Source organism: Somniosus microcephalus, chromosome 9 (genome assembly GCF_052327205.1).
Source record: "Somniosus microcephalus isolate GS21.2 chromosome 9, FLI_Smic_1.0, whole genome shotgun sequence".
In the NCBI taxonomy this organism is placed as follows: Eukaryota; Metazoa; Chordata; class Chondrichthyes; order Squaliformes; family Somniosidae; genus Somniosus; species Somniosus microcephalus.
The window spans coordinates 73,233,741-73,256,162 of record NC_140995.1 but is presented as its reverse complement, the minus strand read 5'-3'; the positions used below and the strand labels follow the sequence as shown (position 1 = coordinate 73,256,162).

The following is a 22,422-nucleotide window of genomic DNA, read 5'->3' as shown; positions in this document are numbered from 1 at the left end:
CTGAAGGTGTAAGGAAGACAGGGACCAACATGAAAGACCACATCCATAAAGATGCGGTCAAAGATAGCTGACCTTTGGAGAGATATAAAACAATTAAATGGAGACAGGATGTCCAGCATTTCAACTGCCCGTAAGAACTTTATTACCTAGGTTACATTCCAAGGTATCTTTTAATTAGCATTCAGCAGTTTGAGTGATTGATTGAAGAGGCAACTTATACATGTTTATATTAAGATTCGAAGGTGCATGTGGGCCAAGATCCAATCAGGTGGCAGGAATGAATTGTGCATGAGATGGCCATGTGTATTGTAATGTATAAAAATGTAGTGTTTGCTGTAGCAATTTGGAAAAATCTGGCTAAGACAGAGCAGACTGTTTCCCCACCGGTGTAATAAAGACAACTTGACTATCGATCTAAAACCCTATGTCGAGTGTTGGTTTAAAATACTCCACAACAAGCAATAAATGCTGGCCTTGCCAGCGACACCCACAACCCATGAACAAATATTTAAAAAATTACACTTCCTACCAGCAGTGGCGCTGCAGTGCCTCTTCTGGAGGGTGAGAGTAAGTGATCGGTTTACAAAGGCACTTTCCATTCTAAATTTGGACATAGGAATTTAAAATTGGATAAGTTGACAGGAAGCGCCTGTAGATGTAATTTTAAAAAAATACTGTGTATTCTGTTACTCCTGTCAGCAGTTTTCTATTGTATTCTGTGTTTTCAAAAGCCTTTGAACGTTTTTGACTTTTTTTCGTTCGTAAATACGAAACCGCCTTCAAAAGTTGTAAAAATCAAGATTATAAGTTACTCCTCAAAGTAACATTACAAAGGCGTAGAAATGTCCTGTGCTCTTTGGTGGCTCAGACTTGCTCTGACTATTGGAAGTCACTAAAACAACTCAGTTTACAGTGGAGTTGGTGTTAAAAATGTGAATGACTTGAGATGAAGCAATCCATAAGTCTGAATATGATCAGTATTTTTTCTAACTTGTGCATCACATAGATAATCATAGAACAGAATCATATAGCACAGAAGGAGGCCATTTGGCCCATCATGCATGTGCCATATAGGAACATCGGAATTGCTAGATTGAAAAAAGACTACAGTCCATTTAGTTTGCCTTCTACCATCCTGGTAGTTGCTCGATAAAACAATAATGGAGTTGTTGACTAATCACAGCAATCAATTAGTCTACAACAGACATGAGGTGAGGAAAATCCCCCTGTGGTGAAAAGCTTTGGGAACCACAAGTCCAAAGTCACCTGTTCCTCCCAAGCACGCTACACTTACCACATGTCATGTCTCAAATTACTCATATACTGTATCCCAAAATGTTATTTTTTGAAAGAGATATATCTAATTTACATTTGAATCAATCAATACTAACTGCTTCCACTGACTCCCTAGGGAGCCTGATCCACAGATTGACCACTCGCTCACCGAAATATTGTTTCCACAGCTTAGTTTTAAATGTACTTCCTTCAAACGCAGGCTGTGTCCTCTGGTTCTACTGTTCTGGATAAGGTGAAACAGTTTGTCGTGGCCAACATTATCCAGTCCCTTTAGGTCCCTAAAAACAGCAATTGTGTCATCTCTCAACCTTCTCTTTTTTCCCCCAAGAGAACTTGCCCAATTTTTTCATTACAGCTGGCTGAATTTTTTACCTGGCACTTCAGTCAGTGTATTAGCCCCGTCACCTTTTGAAGCACAGACTAAGATCTCTATGGTACTGGAACCATTTCAGTTTAAAAAGAAACACAATAGAGAATGGACAGTGGAAACTTACGTGTTCTAAAGCCGTGCAGAGAAGGCACGAGGGTTCATTTGAGATTCATGGAGAAGGAATAGTCTTGAACTGACCTGACGAGAGGGATGCGTGCATCTCTGCCGGCAGATTCATAAAAATACTTCAGCCACGTCAAGACCAGTCCGAGACAGGAGTGGCAAGGTTGCCAGTGCAATAGGCCCAATGGGATGTGGCAGTGAAGATTAGCCAATCGCCTTTATACAGGGAGCTAATTGATTTTAACAGTACCTCGTGAAAAATTCTGAGCCACATAAATGCTGTGGCAACAAGAGCAGGTCAGAGGCTAGGTATTCTGCAGCGAGTGTCTCACCTCCTGACTCCCCAAAGCCTTTCCACCATCTACAAGGCACAAGTCAGTTCTGTGATGGAATACTCTCCATTTGCCTGGATGAGTGAAGCTCCAACAACACTCAAGAAGCTCGACACCATCCAAGACAAAGCAGCCCGCTTGATTGGCTCCCCATCCACCACCTTGAACATTCACTCCCTCCACCACTGGCGCACCGTGGCTGCAGTGTGTACCTAGAAGATGCACTGCAACAACTCGCCAAGGCTTCTTTGACAGCATCTCCCAAACCCGCGACTTCTACCACCTAGACGGACAAGGGTAGCAGGCGCATGGGAACATCACCACCTCCAAGTTTCCCTCCAAGTCACACACCATCCTGACTTAGAAGTATATTGTCGATCCTTCATCGTCACTGGGTCAAAATCCTGGAACTCCCTACCTAACAGCACTGTGGGAGTACCTTCACCACACGGACTGCAGCGGTTCAAAGGCAGCGGCTCACCACCACGTTCTCAAGGGCAATTAGGGATGGGCAATAATTGCTGGCCTTGCCAGCGAAGCCCACATCCCACAAACGAATAAAAAAACACACCTGGAGTACTGTGCACACTTTTGGTCTCCTTATTTAAGGAAGGATATACTTGCCTTAGAGGCGGTGCAACAAAGGTTCACTAGATTGATACCTGCGATGAGAGGGTTGTCCTATGAGGAGCGATTGAGTAGATTGGGCCTATACTCTCTCGAGTTTAGAAGAATGAGAGGTGATCTCATTGAAACATACAAGATTCTGAGGGGGATTGACAGGGTAGATGCTGAGAGGCTGTTTCTCCTGGCTGGAAAGTCTAGAACTAGGGGGCATAGTCTCAGGATAAGGGGTCGGCCATTTAAGACTGAGATGAGGAAGAATATCTTCACTCAGAGGGTTGTGAATCTTTGGAATTCTCTGCCCCAAAGGGCTGTGGATGCTCAGTCGCTGAGTATATTCAAGGCTGAGATAGATATATTTTTGGACTCTAGAGGAATTAAGGGATATGGGGATAGGGCAGGAAAGTGGAGTTGAGGTCGATGATCAGCTATGGCAGAGCACCCGCGAGGGGCCATATGGCCTACTCCTGCTCCTAATTCTTATGTTCTTATCACCTGACCAAAACAGCTCCCTTTCATATCCTGAAAAAGTGTTATCCCAGAACTTGCTAGATATCGTACCACTCAGATATTAAAAGGAATGTACAAACTGAACCAATCACACAGTATTGTTTTGTTTGAATTATTTCTCCAGCCTGTAATCAATTAATCTTGCAACGCTAAGCCAAAGCAAGCTTGCTGCAGCATTCTGGAGTACAAGTTTTTTTTAAACTGGATTTTAAAGGAGCGACCACTGACTAAAATACCTAATTTTTCTCACACAGGTAAACTACATTAAGCATTTTTGTGGCAATTAAAACATATTGAACAGTCCACCTGAAACACACTGCAGCTGCACTGCTCACCTGTTGTGTGTTTGGTGTACGCGTGCTTGAAGCACATCACTGCTAGGATAATGTCTTTTATTATGTAACATTGTTAGAGCTTTAAAAAAATAATGTTATTTAACTAGTGAGTGCAGAGGACATAATTAGGGGTTACTGATTTGAAGGGCCAAGTGCATTAATGTACGGAAGCATTTGCAGTCATTAACCCAGGATACCTTAGCTTCAACTGTGTTTTAATTCATTGGTCTCATACTGCTGAGTTCAGACATTTTTAAAGCTAGTTCCCCACAATATTAGCACTCAATATTGGAGCAAAATGCCCAATAAAGAAAATTAACAAATATTAAAAGCAGAAAGGATATCAAGGTAATTATAATTCTTTGCTCCTCAAATCGTGAGGCTAAAAATAATGTGCCAACATTGGTGGAGGAATGTTACCATGATATTCCTCTGTCATTTCAGGAACTGTTAGCCCTTTTTATTTTAAATGGGTTAATTTCTCCATTAAAATAGTGCAGTGAGGAATGGAATACAAACAGGTTAGATGTTTATTCTCAGTCCCTTCCAGCCCATGGCCATTCAATATGTGAAACCAAAGCCCTGGTTTATGTCTATTATTACTGCCATCACGCATCCACTACTAAACACACACAAACATCTCTCTTTTCTGAATATTTATCAATTACAGTAATTTGGAAAGAAATGTCAAACTGTTTTGGATGTAGCCAGAAGTGTCTCTCATTCAGATATGCACAGAGGGTTCCTCTGATTGCATCGGTGCGTTACTGAGTTGTACAGACCAGGAAGGTTAGCAAATCCTCGCCAACTTTCTGTTTTTAGCTAGGCCAGTAGCTGGTGTGCTACAAGTGTCCAAAAGATGTGCAGGTTAGGTTGATTGGCTATGATAAATTGACCCTTAGTGTTAGGGGGATTAAATACGTGGGGATAGGGTGGGATATGTGTTGGTGTAGGGGTTAAGGGGATCGGGTGGGATATGTGTCGGTGCAGGCTCGATGGGCCGAAATGGCCTCTATCTGCATTGTGGGGTTTCTGTGAATCTGTGAAAGTGGCCTCAGCACACCTGGACTCGGGGAACAAACAAAAATATCAACCAGATTTTCCACTCCTGATTGTTAATCAGTGGCCTCTGTTGAGAAGTGTGGTAGTGTAGATGTTGAACAAGCACATCATAAAGGTTGGTTATGATATTCTCCACGGTTAAGTAACTGGAGCAGTCTAGGCTCACATGAAGAATGAGCACTTGGGCAAGGTCCCATCACTCAGAGGGGAAAAAAAAAGAGGACACTTACCATCCATCTGAACAAGTAGTTCTGCCTTCACTCGTCTGCTAGCCTCATGCTCCTCAGCAGTTCCTCTACGACTGCAAATTGAGTCAATTTCGTCAATGAAAATGGTTGTTGGGGCATAAAATCTGGCCTCAAAAACAAGAAACAGGAATGCATTGTCAGGTAACGCCTCAGCATCATTTCCAGTTATTTCACTTGATATCTTTTCTGATGACTTCATTCAGCAATGGAAAACCTTCAATCATTTTAAAAGAGAAAAGAAGAATATTTAAGGAATAGGGAAAGGCCAATAGGATATTTTTTCAGAGATTAAACCCACCCACCTTCTCACCAAATCCCTGAATATCTGATCTCTCCAGAAACATCTAAATGTCTCTTAGCCACTTAAAATCCATAGTGTTGTTGCATTTGGGGACTGTGCATCCTGCTGTCTTTTGGGCTTGTTGGTGTATTGTGAAGCAATGGCTAGTGTATCTGGGGCTTGTCTGCCTTAGATGCTGATGAAGCTATTGGGCTAGATTTTCGTGGAGCCGTCAGGCGGGGCTTCAGGTGTGTGGGGTCGGGGGGTCGGGGAAATCCCGAATTTGGGGGTCCCGACACCATCCCGCCCCACGTAAATTTCAGGGGCGGCGGGTACCCGTCCCGCACTGGGACCCGCCGAAACCAGGCGGGAAGGGATTAGTGCCAATTAACTGCCTGTTAACAGGTAGTTAACAGGCAGTTTTTAGCCTAATCCCTATTTTGAGGGGTTTCATGTGGGTTTCCCGATGGCTCCAAACCACGCCAGGTTAGAGCAGGCGGGCCGTCGGGTTGAAGGAGTTGGAGGGGTCGCGATGTTGGTGCTCAGGTGAGTGATGGGTGCATGAGTGCAAAGGTAAGTGTGTTTGGTGTGTCTAAAGTGTGTAAAGAACTTTTACTTACCTGTACTTACCTTCAGCCTTTCTTCCTGTAGCCGTCGGGAGCGCATCACTCAGCCGGAACTGAAAGCTGAACGGCTGCGATCTGTGAAAAGTGACAGCCTTCAGCTTTGAGTGCCGGTAAGAGTTCTAACTGAGTCTGTGCAGAGTGACTCATGGTAGAACTCAGACTGTCAGTATTTCACAGCTTCAAACAGCTGTCAGACGCTGATATTTCATCTGTCAAGAACTCTTGACAGATGAAATTTCAGTCTGTGACATCACCTGTTGCCGGGTGGCCCTTAATTGGCCTGCTGAGCCCGCTGGGCGGGCTCAACAAGGTCAATCAAGGGAAAATCGCGCGGATTGGCCGGACGTCGAAGTAGGCGGGTCAAAAACCCGAAAGGGGAAGTCCCGCCTTCTTCCCGACAGGTTCGGGAAAATCTACCCCATTGTGTGGCTGGTTGGAGGTCTCAGTTCATCTTATGAGAGGTGAGACGGTTTAGTTATTGAAGTGCTGCCAGGTTCTTGTTCAACAGCCAGTTGTGCATCTAGGGGGCGAGTCAGTTAGTGCTGAAACTGAAGTTTACTGGTATGCCACACAAATCCTGGTTTAAGGAGGGACATATGGATTCAAGAGTCAGGAGCACAATTTTGCCATGTGTGCCCCACTACACTGGGCTTCTGCTTTGGGAGCAAGTAGGTTCTTTGTTGGATTTTGGTTGTTCTATCACTGAACAAGGTGAGTCAGCTGAGAATACTGAAACTGCTTGTCAGCTGGACAGAGGAACAAATATTTACTCTTTCTTATGAGGCTTCAGCAGCAATTCCATGCTTACTGAGAGAGGGTGTCAGGTGCTGGGACAGGGACCTGTCCCACTTTTGGAGTGATGGAGGAAGGGGTAATATGCTTTCGGGTCCTTTGGTTGGCATGGTTGTTTTTTTTCTGTCCTTGCCTGTTGAGTTAAAACTGTATTTTGCTTTACCAGCTGCTCTCAAGTTCTGTGCAGGGTCCGGGGGGGGCGGAGAAGAGAGATTATTTTGAGATCTGGGGTCTGGTTCTTGAACTACTTTTTCAAGCTGCTACAGGAAACTCTCTTTTAACTGGCACCTCAATATCCGGAAATCTCTCTTAACCGGCAAAATTCAGGAGTAGATTCAGGTAAGTTTTACTATATATTAGTGGCCGTGTAACCGGGGTTCCTGGATCTGTGGCAGTGTAACCGGGGTTCCTGCACCTGTGGCCGTGCAACAGGGACTCCTGGATCTGTGGCTGTGTAACCGGGACTCCTGCACCTGTGGCCGTGTACGGGGCTCTCGTACCTTGGTAAGTATACCTCTCTGTAATCCGGACTTTTTGATCAACCGGCACCACGCTGGTCCCGTCGGAGCCGGATAAAAAAGTTTCCTGTACCTGAAAGTTAATCAGCCATTAATCAGTTAATAATGTATTACTTGTACAAATACCTACCATTTCAAAGAGAAGGCGGACAAGTTTCTCGGACTCTCCTCTATATTTGGAGGTAAGCGTTGATGAAGAAATATTGAAAAATGTTGTTCCGCATTCAGTAGCTACGGCTTTAGCCAGCATTGTTTTTCCAGTTCCTGGGGGGCCAACCATCAGCACTCCCTGTGAATTATAAGCAAGCGTACATATTCTCAAACTCTAACTGATTATAGTAGTGCCATAACTACATGGAACATTAGTACATTAGTTTACAGTGCCTCCCCATCTCCTCCAACTGTGGTGCAACAGAAACAACAGAGTAGCTTTGCTGAAAGTCAACTTTATCTTTGATGAATGATGCAAAGTTAAATGACACAAACCAGAGGCAATGGTGACAACAGTTGCAAAAAGGACCAGTTTCAGCAATGGAAACTACAAATTCAAGTCACAATACTGGAATGGTTGAACATAAGTCATAAATGGAGCAGAAATGATCCAGAACAGACATAAGTGGCCAGTTCTCTATACTTTGGCCCGACAACATTTACTGCCGCTGCCTCCCAGCTAGATCCAAACAACAAAACTTATTAAATGTTGTCATCACAGAGATGGCACATGCTACAACTGTCTCTGCTCAAATTCCCAATTGCAACCACCAAAACTAGGAGATAACAGACCAGCCATCACCAGGCCCAGCAGACAAGAATTCTGACAGGAAAAGATATCGCCTACAAAACTTGAACACTGCTCCACTATATGGGGAGGTTGTTCTAGCCCCTCTCTTGCATGCTTGGACAAGGTACAAGAAAAGCTGGTAAGTAAGCCCTCAATTGTGCTCCTCCCATTTCATTGCATTCTTTTCTTTTATCAATACAATTTTCTCTCTAGTCCTCTGAAGCTTTCCTATCTTTTTCCTAAGCGCCAAGTCATAGTAACTGCAGTCTCAAACCTTGCAACACTTACTCAGCTGAACGGAACACACTATCCCGAATACATTCTGCTTTACAATGCACAGAATAAGGACTTCCTTGTGCTCATTCGCAATTGTAACTACGAGTAACTTAGTAGGTCACATACATCCCATACACGAAGAGCACAGGGAAAACCTTCAGTCCCAAAAAGCACCCAATTGTCACTGAATAGATAACATGGAACAATCATTAAGTAGAATAAACAAGTTTATTTTACTAGATTTAATTCTAATTTATGCCTAGAAACTGCTAGAACATCTAATTCTTACTGGCATCTTCTACAACTAACATTTCGGGGGAAATAGATGGGCGGGAATGCCAGATGAAATTCAGTGTGAATCAATACAAGGTGAAGTACATTCATGCCTGAAACATGAACACAGTGATGACCTTTTCCACATTTGCAAATGGAAAACCAAAGACTGATAAGTGATTAGCAAACATTCACTGAAAATATTAAGTCAATGTAAGGTTGATTATGAATGCCATCAGTACTGTGATGTATCTTGAGGAGATTTATTACAAGTTGTATTAGCTTGTCAATTCTGTGTAATTCATTAGTAATACCATATATGGAGTGTGCAGTTTTGGATTGTCAACTTTCATAAGCACATTGATGCATTTGACAGAGCTCACAAAAGAGCAACAGGGATAATGCTGGGACTTATTTCTTATGTTCTTAAAATTCTAAGAGCAGGATTCGGCCATACGACCCCTCGAGCCTGCTCCGCCATTCAATAAGATCATGGCTGATCATCGACCTCAACTCCACTTTCCTGCCCGATCTCCATATCCCTTGATTCCCCTAGAGCCCAAAAATCTATCTCTCTCAGCCTTGAATATACTCAAAGACTCAGCATTCACAGCCCTCTGGGGCAGAAAATTCCAAAGATTCACAACCCTCAGTGAAGAAATTTCTCCTCATCTCAGTCTTAAATGGCCTGCCCCTTAGTTCTAAACACTCCAGCCATGGGAAACAACCTCTCAGCATCTACCCTCTCAATCCCCTTCAGAATCTTGTATGTTTCAATGAGATCACCTCTCATTCTTCTAAACTCGAGAGTACAGGAACAGAAACATAGAAGAAAGGAGGAGCAGGCCATTCGGCCCCTCGAGCCTGCTCCGCCATTTAATGAGATCATGGCTGATCATCCAAATTCACTACCCTGTCCCTGCTTTCTCCACATATCCCTTTAGCCGTAAGAAATATATCTCCTTGAATATATATAATGAATTGGCCTTTTGTGGTAGAGAATTCCACAGGTTCACCACTCTCTGGGTGAAGAAATTCCTCCTCATCTCTGTCCTAAATGGCTTACCCCTTATCTTTAGGCTGTGACCCCTGGTTCTGGACACCCCGCCATCGGGAACATCCTTCCTGCATCTAGTCTGTCTAGTCCTGTTAGAATTTTATAAGTTTCAATGAGATCCCCTCTCATTCTTCTAAACTCCAGCGAATATAAGCCCAATCGACCCAATCTCTCTTCATACGTCATTCCTGCCATCCCAGGTATCAGTCTGGTGAATCTTCGCTGCACTCCCTCCATGGCAAGAACATCCTTCCTCAGATAAGGCGACCAAAACTGCACACAATACTCAAGGTGTGGTCTCACCAAGGCCCTGTACAACTGCAGCAAGACATCCTTGCACCTGTACTCGAATCCTCTCGCTACGAAGGCCAACATACCATTTGCCTTCTTAACCGCCTGCTGCACCTGCATGCTTAGCTTCAGCGACTGGTGCACAAGGACACCCAGGTCTCGTTGCACTTCCCCTTCTCCCAATCTATTGCCGTTCAGATAATAATCTGCCTTCCTGTTTTTGCCACGATAACCTCACATTTATCCACAATATACTGCATCTGCCATGCATCTGCCCAATCACCCAACCTGTCCAAATCATACTGGAGTTTCTCGGCATCCTCCTCACAGCACACACGCCCACCCAGCTTTGTGTCGTCTGCAAGCTTGGAGATATTACATCTAGCTCCCTCGCCTAGATCATTAATGTATATTGTGAATAGCTGTGGTCCTAGCACCGATCCCTGCGGTACCCCACTAGTCACTGCCTGCCACTCGGAAAAAGACCCGTTTATTCCAACTCTTAGCTTCCTGCCTGCCAACCAGTTCTCTATCCAAGTCAGTACCTTACCCCCAATCCCATGTGCTTTAACTTTGCACGCTAATCTCTTATGCGGGACCTTATCAAAAGCCTTCTGAAAGTCCAAATACACCACATCCACTGGTTCTCCCTTATCTATTCTACCAGTTACATCCTCAAAAAATTCCAGTAGATTAGTCAAGCACGATTTACCTTTTGTAAATCCATGTTGACTTTGTTGTGTCCGTGTGTTGATAGAGACACCGAAGGCAGGAGTTGGTTTCACAGGTGTTTACTAAACAAAGTCTGGAGGTGAACTAACTGATACAACACAATATACAGGCTTATATAGCCTGAGTGGCCATTACCGGCATTACAGTACACAGGGGGCTCTTAAAGGCACATACACTACAATTCCTCCCCTTTTAGCCAACCAGTACATAATATTTTAAGTAATCATTAATTACATGTTACAAGAACAATAATCTACACATTGCTGCAGTTAATCAATTATAAGTCAGTCTCTCTGGAGGCTTCCTGACTCGGTCCGGATAACGTCTCGGTGGTGTAGTAGTTTCTGGTGGTGTAGTAGGTTCTTTTGGCAAGGCTGATTCGGCTTGAATGCCAGTGTCGGGTTCATCTGGTTCCAGTATCACCGGATCGGAGGTAGATACTATGGGTATCTCTACTTCATCATTAGGCGTATAGAGTTGTGGTGTAGGTTGTCCCTTTTCGGATGACTCTATGATTTGGTCAGCATGGCGCCTTATTATGCTTTCTCCAATGTCCACGGTATACATCAGCGGTCCTAGTCGTGTGCAGATAGTTCCAGGCTGCCATTTCTCGGTACGGTAGTCCCGGGCCAAAACTTGTTGACCTATCTGGAAGGTTCTAGTTGGCCTTTCATTCATGCCTTGAAATTGCCGGTTCTCCACGTCCCTTCTGATGTTTGGCTTGATCAAATCCAGCCGGCATCTTATCCCTCTATTGAAGAACATCATGGCGGGAGTTTGGTTTGTAACCATATGTGTTGCATTCCTGTATGCAAACAAGAAGTTATCCACCTTATGCTGAAGTTTTATGTCTTCATTACCCATGGCCTTTATGGCCTTCTTGAAGGTCTGGACAAACCTTTCAGCCAATCCATTGGTGGCGGGATGGTATGGGGCGGACGTGTAGTGCTTAACCCCGTTGTTTTTTAAGAACTTCCTGAATTCTTCGGACACAAATTGCGGTCCATTATCAGAACAGATCTGTTCAGGCAGCCCATTCCTGGCAAATATGGTCCTTAATACGGTGATGGTTTTTTCCGTGGTGGTGGAGGACATCTTTATTACCTCCGGCCACTTGGAGTTTGCATCAACCGCGATTAAGAACATCGAGTCCATAAATGGACCAGCAAAGTCGATGTGTACCCTTTGCCATGGAGATGAGGGCCACTCCCATGGATGTAGAGGGGCTTGTGGTGGAGCGTTTTGGACCTTCTGGCATCCTAGGCAGCTCTTGGTCATTTCTTCGATGTCTCCATCAATACCTGGCCACCATACAAACGCCCTGGCTAGGTTCTTCATTTTCACTCCACCCAGATGCCCCTCATGAAGCTCCTTTAGAACTTTATCCTGGAGTTTGGGTGGAATCACCACTCTGGATCCACACATCAAGGTTCCTTGGCACACTGACAGCTGTTCTCTTCTTTGCGAGAATGCTGGCAACAGTGGTTCGCCATGTGCTGGCCATCCCTTCACTGTTAAATCGTAGACTCGTGAGAGAGTCGGGTCATTTCTCGTTTCCCTTTCAATGGCAGAATTTGTTACTGGTAGACATTCGACTATGGTAGAGTGGAACATCTCCACTGGGTCTACTGTAGGTGCCTCTTCTACCGTTGGCAACGGTAGGCGCGATAAACCGTCAGCATTCCCATGCTGTTTTGATCCTTTGTATTCTATGTTATATTGGTGTGCCCCTAGGAAAAGGGACCACCTCTGTAGCCTTTGCGCTGTCATAATGGGAACACCCTTTTTAGGGTTGAATATGGAGATGAGGGGTTGATGGTCAGTCAACAAGGTAAATTTTTGTCCGTGTAGGTAATGGTTGAATTTCTTCACTCCCCATACCAGGCTGAGTGCTTCCCTGTCGATTTGGGCATAGTTACGCTCAGCTGAGTTCAATGAGCGCGACGCAAAAGCTGTCGGCCGTTCCGAGCCATCAGGGAATCTATGCAATAATACTGCTCCTACGCCGTAAGGGGATGCATTGCACGCCAGTCTGATTGGCAGTGATGGGTTGTAATGAGCCAAAACTTCCTTGGACGTGATTAAGTCTTTGCATTTATGGAAGGCACGTTTACAGTCTTCGCTCCATTTCCAAATTACTCCTGTTTGTAGCAGTTCATTAAGAGGGTGCAGAAGAGTTGATAAGTTCGGTAAAAATTTATGATAGTAATTTATTAATCCCAGGAACGACCTTAATTGTGAAACATTTTCAGGTGCTGGGGCTTTTATGACCGCTTCAATTTTTTCAGGTGACTTATGCAACCCTTCCTTATTAATTATGTGGCCACAAAATGATATTTGATTCTGGAAAAATTCGCACTTGGGGCGATTTGCTCGTAGGCCCCGTTCTCTCAGCCTCGTGAGCACCTGCTCCAAATTGGCAAGGTGCTCGTTGTCGTTTTCTCCTGTTACAAGGATGTCATCTAGGTAGCATTGAGTCCCCGGAATCCCTTGGAGGACTTGCTCCATAGCTCTTTGCCAGATAGCTGGAGCTGATGCTACTCCGAAAACCAGTCGATTGTACTGGTACAGGCCTTTGTGTGTATTTATCGTGAGATACTTTTTAGAGGCTTCTTCAACCTCCATCTGTAGATATGCCTGTGCCAAGTCAATTTTGATGAAATGTTTCCCTCCGGATAGTGAGGCGAAAATATCTTCTATTCTCGGAAGAGGATACTGTACCGTGTGAAGGACCGGGTTTACAGTCACCTTGAAGTCTCCACAGATGCGAATTTTTCTCTGTTCTTCAGATTTATCATTATTCAACGTTTTCTTCATGACCGAGACGATGGGTGTTGCCCACTCGCTCCAATCTATCTTGGATAATACGCCTGCCTTTTCCAAATTCTCCAGCTCTGCCTCGACTGCTGGACGAATTGCGTATGGCACCGGCCTTGCCTTAAAAAACTTGGGAATTGCCGCATTTTCCACTTTTATTGAGGTGGTGATGCCTTTCAAGGTTCCTAGTTTCTCTTGAAACACTTCCTTGGCGTTGGCCAAGATGTCTTTTAATCGTTCAGGTATGACGTCATCATCATTTTTTTCCTTACTGGTCACCGTCAGTGCCTGAATGGAGTGCCAGTCTAAACGTATCTTCCTGATCCATTCACGTCCCAACAGCGGTGGACCACCATCTTGTAGAACGTATAAATACAACTTCTGTATTTCCTTGCCGTTGTATACAACAGGCACCCTTATTTTTCCTTTGGGGTATTCTTTCTGCCCCGTATATGTTTTCAAGATAATGGATGTGTCTTTTAAAGGTATATGCGGAAATAGCCGCTCGTAATCTCATCGATTTATGACGGTCAGAGCTGATCCTGTATCTAGCTCCATTTTAACTGGGGACCCTGCTATCGTGAGGGTAACCCAAATGGTCTGGTAATCTTCTTTGGCAATTACATTATGTAATTTGAGACAGCTTAGTCTCTTGTTTCCGGAGTCGCTATCGCTCTTCTGGTCTTCGGAGCTACTGTCCGTCATCATTTGTACCTTTCTGTACTTTTCTTTATTGATTTTTTTTTTCCTGTCCGTGGATTTTTTTTGTCCAGATCGGCATACCCGTGCAATGTGTCCAATCTTTCCGCATTGCCTGCATGCTTTGTCCTTGAACCAGCAGTCCCTCTGGTCATGGGTGGATCTGCTGCAGCGATAACATCTCTCGAAACCCTGTGTCATTTCATGGGTGCCGAAGTCCTGTGTCTTTTGCTGTATCTCTGCAGCTCCTCTTGCGGCTGCTTCGTATGATACAGCCATACTGAAAGCCTTGTCCAGTGTTAAATCTTTCTCAGAAAGCAGCCTTTTCTGTGTTCCTTCACTTAGGAGACCGCAGACGAATTTGTCTCGAAGATAATCTGCCAGTCCTGCCCCGAATTGGCAGTGCTTTGATAGCTTTCTTAATTCGGTGAGGTAATCAGCGTTACTTTCATTCTTGTGTTGATTCCTCTTGAAGAATTTGAATCGTTCCGCTATCAGCAGCGGTGTTGGGTTTAAGTGCTCCTGTAAGGTATCAACAATTTCCTTAAAATTCTTGTCCTTTGGTTTGGCTGGAGTGATTAAGTTTCGTAACAGCCCGTATGTCTTTGCGCCCATTAGATTTAGAAGTACTGACGCCTTTTTATCATTTTCTATTCCATTTGCGGTGCAATATACCTCCACTCTTTCCACATATGTGGTCCAATCCTCTATATCGTTATCAAAAGCATCAATATTGCCAGCCTTAGGCATCCTGGGAAAAAAAATGGCGCTTCCCGCGCTTTTCTTTCTTTCCTACAGAAAAGATATGGCGCTTCCCGCACTTTCCCGCCACTGCTGCCGATGACAACGCTGTTTTCCGCGGTTTTAAAAAAAAATTATTAACAGGTGGCGACTCGTTCCCGCCGGACTCTCTCTGCTAGGTCCGAACGCTGACCTTCTTGCAGCACCGGCCGTCTCCAGAGTGCTCCCCCCGCCGTCTGTTTCTGCTTGCCTCCGCCTTCGCTGCTTGGCCTCGCTGCAGAGCCAGCCGATGGAGCCCCAACCCGCCGCCCAGGAAGGATTATTGCAGTACCTGCCACCAGCTCGGCTAGCTGGTGAAACCACAGCTTTTTTTTTTTCTTGCTTTTCTTCGACTTTGGACGTCTGAGGAATCGATGTCCTTGAGGTGCTGCCGAATTGCAGGGAAGTCCGTTTCCAATTCGTCGCCACTGTTGTGTCCGTGTGTTGATAGAGACACTGAAGGCAGGAGTTGGTTTCACAGGTGTTTACTGAACAAAGTCTGGAGGTGAACTAACTGATACAACACAATATACAGGCTTATATAGCCCGAGTGGCCATTACCGGCATTACAGTACACAGGGGGCTCTTAAAGGCACATACACTACAGACTTTGTCCGATACTGTCACTGTTTTCCAAGTGCCCATTCTACACAATCTATCATAGGACAGCCCTCTCATCCCAGGAATCAATCTAGTGAACCTTCGTTGCACCGCCTCCAAGGCAAGTATATCCTTCCTTAGATAAGGAGGCCAAAACTGTGCACAGTACTCCAGGTGTGGTCTCACCAAGGCCCTGTACAATTGTAGCAAGACTTCTTTACTCCTATACTCCAACCCCCTTGCAATAAAGGCCAACATGCCATTTGCATTCCTTATTGCTTGCAGCACCTGCATGGTAGCTTTTTGTGTTTCTTGCACGAGGACACACAAATCTCTCTGAACACCAACATTTCAAAGTTTCTCACCATTTAAAAAATATTCTGTTTTCCTATTCTTCCTATCAAAGTGAATAACCTCATATTTCCCTACATTATACTCCATCTGCCACCTTACTGCTCACTTAGTTAGTCTATCTATATCCCTTTGCAAACTCTGTGTTCTCCTCACAGCTTACTGTCCCACCTAGCTTTGCATCAGCAGCAAACTTGGATACATTATACTCAGTCCCTTCATCTAGGTCATTAATATAGATTGTAAATAGCTGAGGCCCCAACACTGATCCTTGCGGCACCCCACTAGTTACAGCCTGCCAACCTGAAAAAGATCGGTTATCCCTACTCTGTTTTCTGTCAGTTAACCAATCCTTTATCCATGCTAACACCTTACTCCCAACCCCATGTGCCCTTATCTTGCTTAAGAACCTTTTATGTGGCACCTTATCAAATGTCTTTTAGAAATCCAAATATACTACATCCACTGGTTCCCCTTTATCAACCCTGCTAGTTACATCCTCAAAAAACTCTAATAAATTTGTCAAACATGATTTCCCTTTCAAAAAACAATGTTGACTCTGCCTAATCATGTTATGATTTTCTAAGTGACTTGATACCACTTCCTTAACAATGGATTCCAGCATTTTCCCGACGACTGATGTCAGGCTAACTGGCCTGTAGAGTCATACAGCGCAGAAAGAGGCCCTTCGGCCCATCGTGTCTGCGCCGGCTATCAAGCCCTATCTATTCTAATCCCATTTTCCAGCACTTGGTCCATATCCTTGTATGCTATGGTGTTTCATGTGCTCATCTAAATGCTTCTTAAATGTTGAGGGTTCCTGCCTCTACCACCTTTTCAGGCAGTGAGTTCCAGATTCCAGCCACCCTCTGGGTGAAAAAGATTTTCCTCAAATCCCCTCTAAACTTGCTGTCCGTTACCTTGAAACTATGCTCCCTGGTTATTGACCCCTCTACTAAGCGGAAAAGTTCCTTGCTATCTACCCTATATATGCCCCTCATAATTTTGTATACCTCAATCAGGTTCCCCCCTCAGCCTTCTCTGCTCTAAAGGAAAACAACCCCAGCCTGTCCAGTCTCCTCTCATAGCTGAAGCGCTCCAGCCCAGGTAACATCCTGGTGAACCTCCTCTGCATCCTCTCCAATGCAATCACATCCTTCCTATAGTGTGGCGACCAGAACTGCACACAGTATTCCAGCTGTGGCCTAACTAGCATTTTGTACAGCTCCATCATAACCTCCCTGCTCTTATATTCTATGCCTCGGCTAATGAAGGCAAGTAGCCCATATGCCTTTTTAACCACCTTATCTACCTGTCCTGCTGCCTTCAGGGATCTATGTACATGCACACCAAGGTCCCTCTGATCCTCTGTCCTTCCTAGGGTCCTACCATTCATTGTGTAATTTTTTGCCTTGTTAAAATGAATCACCTCACACTTTTCAGGGTTAAATTCCATTTGCAACTGTTCTGCCCATCTGACCAATCCGTCTATATTGTCCTGTAGCCTGAGGCTCCTCGCTATTTACCACTCCACCAATTTTCATGTCATCTGCGAACTTACTGATCATACCTCCCTCATTCATATCTAAATCATTAACGTACACTGCAAACAGCAAAGGACCCAGCACCGATCCCTGCAGTACACCACTGGACACAGGCTTCCAGTCACAAAAACAAACTTTGACCATCACCCTCTGTCTCCTGCCACTAAGCCAATTTTGGATCCAATGTGCCAAATTACCCTGGATCCCATGGGCTCTTACCTTCTTGACCAGTCTCCCATGCAGGACTTTGTCAAAAGCCTTACTGAAGTCCATGTAGACTATATCAACTGCACTACCCTCATCCACACACCTAGTCACCCCCTCGAAAAATTCAAATCAAATTGGTTAGACATGATCTCCCCCTGATAAAGCCATGCCAACTATCCTTGATTAATCCTTGCCTCTCCAAGTGGAGTCTAATTCTGTCCCTCAGAATTTTTTCCAATAATTTCCCTACCACTGATGTTAGGATCACTGGCCTGTAATTCCCTGGTTTATCCCTATTACCCTTCTTGAATAATGGTACTACGTTAGCTGTCCTCCAGTCCTCTGGCACCTCCCCTGTGGTCAGAGAGGTTCTGAAAATTTGTGTCAGAGCCCCTGCAATCTCCTCCCTTGCCTCACACAGCAGCCTGGGAAACATCTCGTCTGGGCCTGGGGATTTATCCACTTTTAATCCCGCTAAAACCGCTAGTACCTCCTCCCTCTCAATACTAATTTGTTCAAGTATATCACAATCCCCCTGCCTGATTTCTATGCCTACACCATCCTTCTCCATAGTGAACACAGATGCAAAATATTCATTTAAAACCTCACCTACATCTTCCGGCTCTACACACAGATTGCCACTTTGGTCCCGAATGGGCCCTACTCTTTCCCTGGTTATCCTCTTGACTTGATATACTTATAAAACACCTTGGGATTTTCCTTTATTTTGCCCGCCAGTGTTTTTTCATGCCCTCTCTTTGCTCTCCTAATTTCTTTTTTTAAGTACCCCCCTGCACTTTCTATACTCCTCTAGGGCTTCCACTGTTTTTAGTCCTTTGTATCTGCCAGAAGCCTTCCTTTTTTTCCTAATCCATTCTTGTATATCCCTTGACATCCAGGGTTCCCTGGGCTTGTTGGTCCCACCCTTGACCTTTACAGGAACATGTTAGCATTGTACTCTCTCTATTTCCTTTTAGAAAGACTGCCACTGCTCTGATGTGGATTTTCCTACAAGTAGCTGATCCCAGTCCACTTTGGCCAGATCCTGCCTTATCATATTAAAATCGGCCTTCCCCCAATTTAGAACCCTTATTTCCGGTCCATCTTTGTCCTTTTCCATGACTACCTTAAATCTCACCGAATTATAGTCACCGTCACCAAAATGCTCTCCTACAGACACTTCTACCACTTGCCCGGTTACATTCACTAGAATTAGGTCCAGTACCGCCCCTCTCTTGTAGGACTTTCGACATGCTGGCTCAAAAAGCTCTCCTGGATGCACTTGAAGAATTTCGCACCCTCTAAGCCTTTCACACTCTGACTATCCCAGTTAATATTGGGGTAGTTGAAATCCCCTACTATTATTACCCTATTATTGCTACACTTCTGAGATTTGCCTACATATCAGTTCCTCTATCTCCCCCTGACTATTTGGGGGCCTATAGTACACTCCCAGCAAAGTACTTGCCCCCTTTTTGTTTTTAAGTTCTACCCATATGGCCTCATTAGAGGAACCTGCTAAGATATCATCCCTCCTTACAGCAGCAATTGACTCCTTGATTAATATTGCAACACCCCCACTTCTTTTACACCCCCCTGTCTTGCCTGAAGATTCTATACCCCGGAATATTGAGCTGCCAGCCCTGCCCCTCCCTCAACCATGTCTCTGTGATAGCAACAATATCATACTCCCATGTGTTCATCAACACCTTCAATTCATCTGCCTTACTCGCAAGACTCCTTGCATTAAAATAAATGCCATCCAGCCTTGCTATATTCTTCTGCTGTTACACATTTGCTCTGCCTTACAGGCTGACTTGTTTTTTCCTCTATATTTGGCTGTGCATCACCCCCTACTATAGCTCCACTCCGTATCCCATCCCCCTGCCAAGTTAGTTTAAACCCCCCCCACCCCGCCAACAGTACTAGCAAACCTCCCCGCAAGGATGTTGGTCCCGTTCTGGTTCAGGTGCAACCCGTCCCACTTGTACAGGTCCCACCTTCCCCAGAAGCAGACCCAGTGATTCAGGAAACTAAAGCCCTCCCTCCTGCACCAACTCTTTAGCCACGCATTCATCTGCTCTATCCTCCTATTCCTATACTCACTAGTACGTGGCACCGGGAGTAATCCAGAGATTACAACCTTTGAGGTCCTGCTTTTTAATCTGCTACCTAGCTCCCTAAATTCTTGTTGCAGGACCTCATCCCTCTTTCTACCTATGTCATTGGTACCAATGTGAACCACAACCTCTGACTGTTCGCCCTCCCCCTTCAGAATGCCCTGCAGCCGTTCAGTGACATCCTTGACCCTGGCACCAGGGAGGCAACATACCATCCTGGAGTCACGTCTGCGGCCACAGAAACGTCTATATGTTCCCTTTACGATAGAATCCCCTATCACTATTGCTCGCCCACTCTTTTTCCTCCCCTCCTGTGCAGCTGAGCCACTCGTAGTGCCACGGACTTGGCTCTTGCTGCATTCCCCTGAGAAACCATCTCCTCCAGCAGTATCCAAAACGGAAAATCTGTTGGAGAGGGAGATGGACCCAGGGGACTCCTGCACTACCTTTCTAGTTCTTTTACTCTGTCTGGTGGTCACCCATTCCCTGTCTGCCTGTGCACTCTTTACCTGCGGCGTGACCACCTCGTTAAATGTGCTATCCACGAAGATCTCAGCTTCGCGGATGCGCCAGTGACTCCAGCCGCAGCTCCAGAACGCGAATTTCAAGTAGCTGCAGCTGGAGACACTTCCTGCACGTGTTCGCCCTGGACACCGAAAGTGTCCCTGACTTCCCACATAGCACAGGAGGAGCAATCCACGCTGCCCTGCCATGACCTACCCTTAATTTACTCCCTTTAAATTAAAGAATATTTAATACACTAGGGACCTTACTTCCTTGTAGTTCCGTTTTTTCTCTCCCGCCTTTCTTGAATAGCAGTGTTATATTTGCGACCTTCCAATCCGCTGGGACCATTCCAGAATCTAGGGAATTTTGGAAGATCAAAACCAATGCATCCACTATCTCTTCAACCACCTCTTTTAGAACCCTAGGATGTCGGCGGTCAGGTCGAGGGGATTTGTCAGCTTTTAGTCCCATTAGTTTCTCTAGTACTTTTTCTCTACTTTATATTAATTACATTAAGTTCCTCACCCTCATTAGACCTTTGGTTCCCACCATTTTTGGTATGCTTTTTGTGTCTTCTACTGTGAAGACAGATACAAAATATTTGTTTAATGTTTCTGCCATTTCCTTATTCCCCATAATAATTTCTCCTGTCTCAGCCTCCAAGGGACCAATGTTTACTTTTGCTACTCTTTTCCTTTTTACATACTTGTAGAAACTCTTACAATCTGCTTTTATATTTCTTGCTAGCTTTCTCTCATTTTATTTTTTCCCCTTTTTATCAATTTTTTGGTCAACCTTTGCTGGTTTCTGAAGCTCTCCCAATCCTCAGGCTTACTATTATTCTTTGCAACATTATAAGCTTCTTCTTTCAATCTAATTCTATTATTTCTTGATTAATATTCTGTCCAACGGTATAGCTACTGTTAGGGAGCCTATATACTCCTACCAGTGTTTTCTGCCCCTTGTTATACCTTATCTCCACCCATACTGATTCTACTTCCTGATCTTCAGAGCCAAGATCCTTTCTCACTGCTGTCCTTATGTCATCCTTTATTATCAGGGCTACTCCCCCTCCTTTTCCATTACATAGAAACATAGAAGATAGGAGCAGGAGTAGGAGTAGGCCATTCAGCCCTTCGAGCCTGCTCCGCCATTCAATGAGATCATGGCTGATCATTCAAATTCAGTACCCTGTCCCTGCCTTCTCCCCATATCCCTTGATCCCTTTAGCCTTAAGAAATATATCCAACGCTTTCTTGAATATATTTAATGAACAGAGAATTCCACAGGTTCACCACTCTCTGGGTGAAGAAATTCCTCCTCATTTCAGTCCTAAATGTCCTACCCCTTATCCTTAGACTATGGCCCCTGGTTCTGGACTCCCCGACCATCGGGAACATCCTTCCAGCATCTAGTCTGTCCAGGCCTGACAGAATTTTATAGGTTTCGATGAGATCCCCTCTCAATCGTCTAAACTCCAGTGAGTATAAGCCCAATCGACACAATCGGGTGGGATATGTGTCGGTGCAGGCTCGATGGGCCGAAATGGCCTCTATCTGCACTGTGGGGTTTCTGTGATTCTGTGAATCTCTCCTCATACATCATTCCTGCCATCCCAGCTATCAGCCTGGTGAATCTTCGCTGCACTCCTGCCATGGCAAGAATGTCCTTCCTCAGATAAGGCGACCAAAACTGCACACAATACTCAAGGTGCGGTCTCACCAAGGCCCTGTACAACTGTAGCAAGACATCCTTGTTCCTGTACTCGAACCCTCTTGCTACGAAGCTCAACATACTATTTGCCTTCTTAACTGCCTGCTGCACCTGCATGCTTACCTTCAGCGACTGGTGCACAAGGACACCCAGGTCTCTTTGCACTTCCCCTTCTCCCAATCTATTGCCATTCAAATAATAATGTGCCTTCCTGTTTTTGCCACCAAAGTGGATAACCTCACATTTATCCACATTATTATAGTGCATTTGCCATGTTTCTGCCCAATCACCTAACCTGTCCAAATCGTACTGGAGTTTCATGACATCCTCCTCGCAGCATACCCTCCCACCCAGCTTTGTGTCGTCTGCAAATTTGGAGATATTACATCCAATTCCCTCGTCCAGATCATTAATATATATTGTGAACAGCTGGGGTCCTAGGACCGATCCTTGCGGTACCCCACTAGTCACTGCCTGCCACTTGGAAAACGACCCGTTTATTCCAACTCTTTGCTTTCTGTCCGCCAACCAGTTCTCTATCCAAGTCAATACCTTGCC

The 22,422-nt window shown here is 44.9% G+C and overlaps 1 protein-coding gene across 1 annotated transcript in view; it reads right to left on the bottom strand.

Moving 5' to 3' along the window:
- The window catches only part of LOC147112482 (katanin p60 ATPase-containing subunit A1-like), a 76,404-nt gene that overhangs the window by 22,237 nt on the left and 31,745 nt on the right, over positions 1-22,422 (bottom strand). The window contains exons 5-6 of the mRNA XM_085996772.1: positions 7,247-7,405; positions 4,883-5,009 (exon numbers count right to left, since the gene is read on the bottom strand). Of these exons, the coding sequence (XP_085852898.1) occupies positions 4,883-5,009; positions 7,247-7,405 (286 nt within the window). The remainder of the gene's footprint in view (positions 1-4,882; positions 5,010-7,246; positions 7,406-22,422) is intronic.